This window comes from Austrofundulus limnaeus, unplaced genomic scaffold (assembly GCF_001266775.1).
Source record: "Austrofundulus limnaeus strain Quisiro unplaced genomic scaffold, Austrofundulus_limnaeus-1.0 Scaffold522, whole genome shotgun sequence".
Lineage (NCBI taxonomy): Eukaryota > Metazoa > Chordata > Actinopteri > Cyprinodontiformes > Rivulidae > Austrofundulus > Austrofundulus limnaeus.
The window spans coordinates 94695-96887 of NW_013952924.1; the positions used below are offsets into that span (position 1 = coordinate 94695).

Here is a 2193-nt window from a genome sequence, read left to right on the forward strand (position 1 = left end):
CCATCCATCCATCCATCCACCATCAGTCCATCCATCCATCCATCCATCCAACCATCCATCCATCCATCCACCCATCATCAGTCCACCCATCCATCCATCCATCCATCATCCATCCATCCATTCATCCCTTTTCTATCCATCCATCCATCCATCCATCCATCCATCCATCCATCCATCCACCATCAGTCCATCCATCCATCCATCCATCAGTCCACCCACCCATCCATCCATCCATCCTTCCATCCGTCCGTCCATCCATCCATCCATCCATCCATCCATCATCAGTCCACCCACCCATCCATCCATCCATCCATCCTTCCGTCCATCCGTCCGTCCATCCATCCATCCATCCATCCATCCATCCATCCATCATCAGTCCACCCACCCATCCATCCATCCATCCATCCTTCCGTCCATCCGTCCGTCCATCCATCCATCCATCCATCCATCCATCCATCCATCCATCATCCTTCCATCCATCCATCCATCCATCCATCATCCTTCCATCCATCCATCATCCATCCATCCATCCGTCCGTCCATCCGTCCTTCCATCCATCCATCAATCCATCCATCATCAGTCCATCCATCCATTCATCCATCCTTTCATCCATCCATACATCCATCCATCATCAGTCCATCCATCATCCATCCATCCATCCATCCGTAAACAACGTTTGAAAGACAGTAAAGAGCATTTTAGCACCAACAAATCAAAGAGCTGTTAACTGAGTAGAAGATAATTGCTTGTAATTGATCTCTCAGGATTTTACTGATCCCGCCCCCCCAAAACCTTAAACAGGACTTTCAAATACTAGTCATTTGCTGTAGATTGAGTTTTTTCTGATTTATTTATTTTTAACGTATGGCACTTCGTCTGACCTGGTTTTGTCCATTTTTACTCAATTTTTAAGAACAAACCATGACAGAAAATGAGTGAAGAAGCAGCCAAAGTAAAAGGAAAAAAATGTTGAAAGCCTTGTTATTGTTCTAAATCACTTTTAGGGGAGTACAATAAAGTCTACCTCATTAGAAACAAAAATGAATAAAAAAATGAAAATGTAGATAATTTAAAAGTATTGCACTGTAATTTATTGGCTTCAACTGTTCTTTAAAAATATTTACTGCACCTCTGATGTATCCAGTATGTTACCATCTAAATCAAACCACTACATCATAAAAGAAGAACAAAAACAAAAAATATTGATGAATTGCTTGGAACAATAACAGACGTGTATATTAAATCACATATCTGTGAAGTCTGTTATATCCCAAAGTTGCTTATCAAAGTTTTATTTGAATATGRTTTTTGTTTACAGACACCCAGGATGAAACACCCAAACCCTTTTTATCTGGGAACCCTGAAGAAGACCCTGACTGAGAGGGAAACAGAGGAAATGTACAACAACTTAAAGTAAGTCACCGGGGCATTGCATGTTTCACTTTAAGTTACAAACAGGATAAAAATGTTTGTTTCTGTGCCACAGACTGACGTCGGGTGCAGAGAACACCTTGTTTCACTTTGTCCTGATGGAGGCGGTGCAGGGCATCTTCATCGCTCCCACTCACAGAGAGGTGGCTCAGCTCAGCGGCTCCATCCACCCGCAGCTCATACGCAACTTCCACCACTGCTGCCTCTCCATACGAACTGCCTTCCAGCAGAGTCTGCCGGCCAGGGTGAGAACCACTGCCAAACGAGCTGACATCAAAAAGCAAAAAGTTGAATCAGTGGCTTTAAGAGCTGACGTGGTGCCCAGATGGATGCAGTCGTGACTCTGTACATCTAACAATCCTTCTGTTTAAAATAGGGGTTAGAAAGAGCTGAACTCTGTAGAATATGCATCGTATCAAAAGGTTTTAAATGACGATGGGTTTCGGATTTGATCTTTTTAAAAGCACGCTTCAAGAAATTCAAACATTTAAACAGCAGTAATTAAATGCAATCCAACCCAGCAGTGAATCTCAAATGTTTTAGGATGATCACCACCTTTAAAGGGGCAATATCATGTAAAATCAACTTTTTTGAGTTTTATATCATGCTATAATGTTATACTCTCATAAAAAAACATGCCCAAAGCCTTGCTCTGACTCATTCATGCATGTTTGAGAAATCCTGCATCGTTTTTAGGCAGCCATGCTGAGGAGCAAAGCGACAGGTGGGGACCAGAAACGCCCCTGGGACGTGTCTTTAAGC

General features: G+C 42.6%; 1 protein-coding gene across 2 annotated transcripts in view; it reads left to right on the forward strand.

Annotated features, from left to right (window-relative positions):
• intu (inturned planar cell polarity protein) overlaps positions 1–2193 on the forward strand; it is a 35039-nt gene that overhangs the window by 30224 nt on the left and 2622 nt on the right. For both annotated transcript variants that reach the window (XM_014026052.1, XM_014026051.1), the window contains exons 14-15: positions 1319–1413; positions 1487–1676. In XM_014026052.1, the coding sequence (XP_013881506.1) occupies positions 1319–1413; positions 1487–1676 (285 nt within the window). The remainder of the gene's footprint in view (positions 1–1318; positions 1414–1486; positions 1677–2193) is intronic.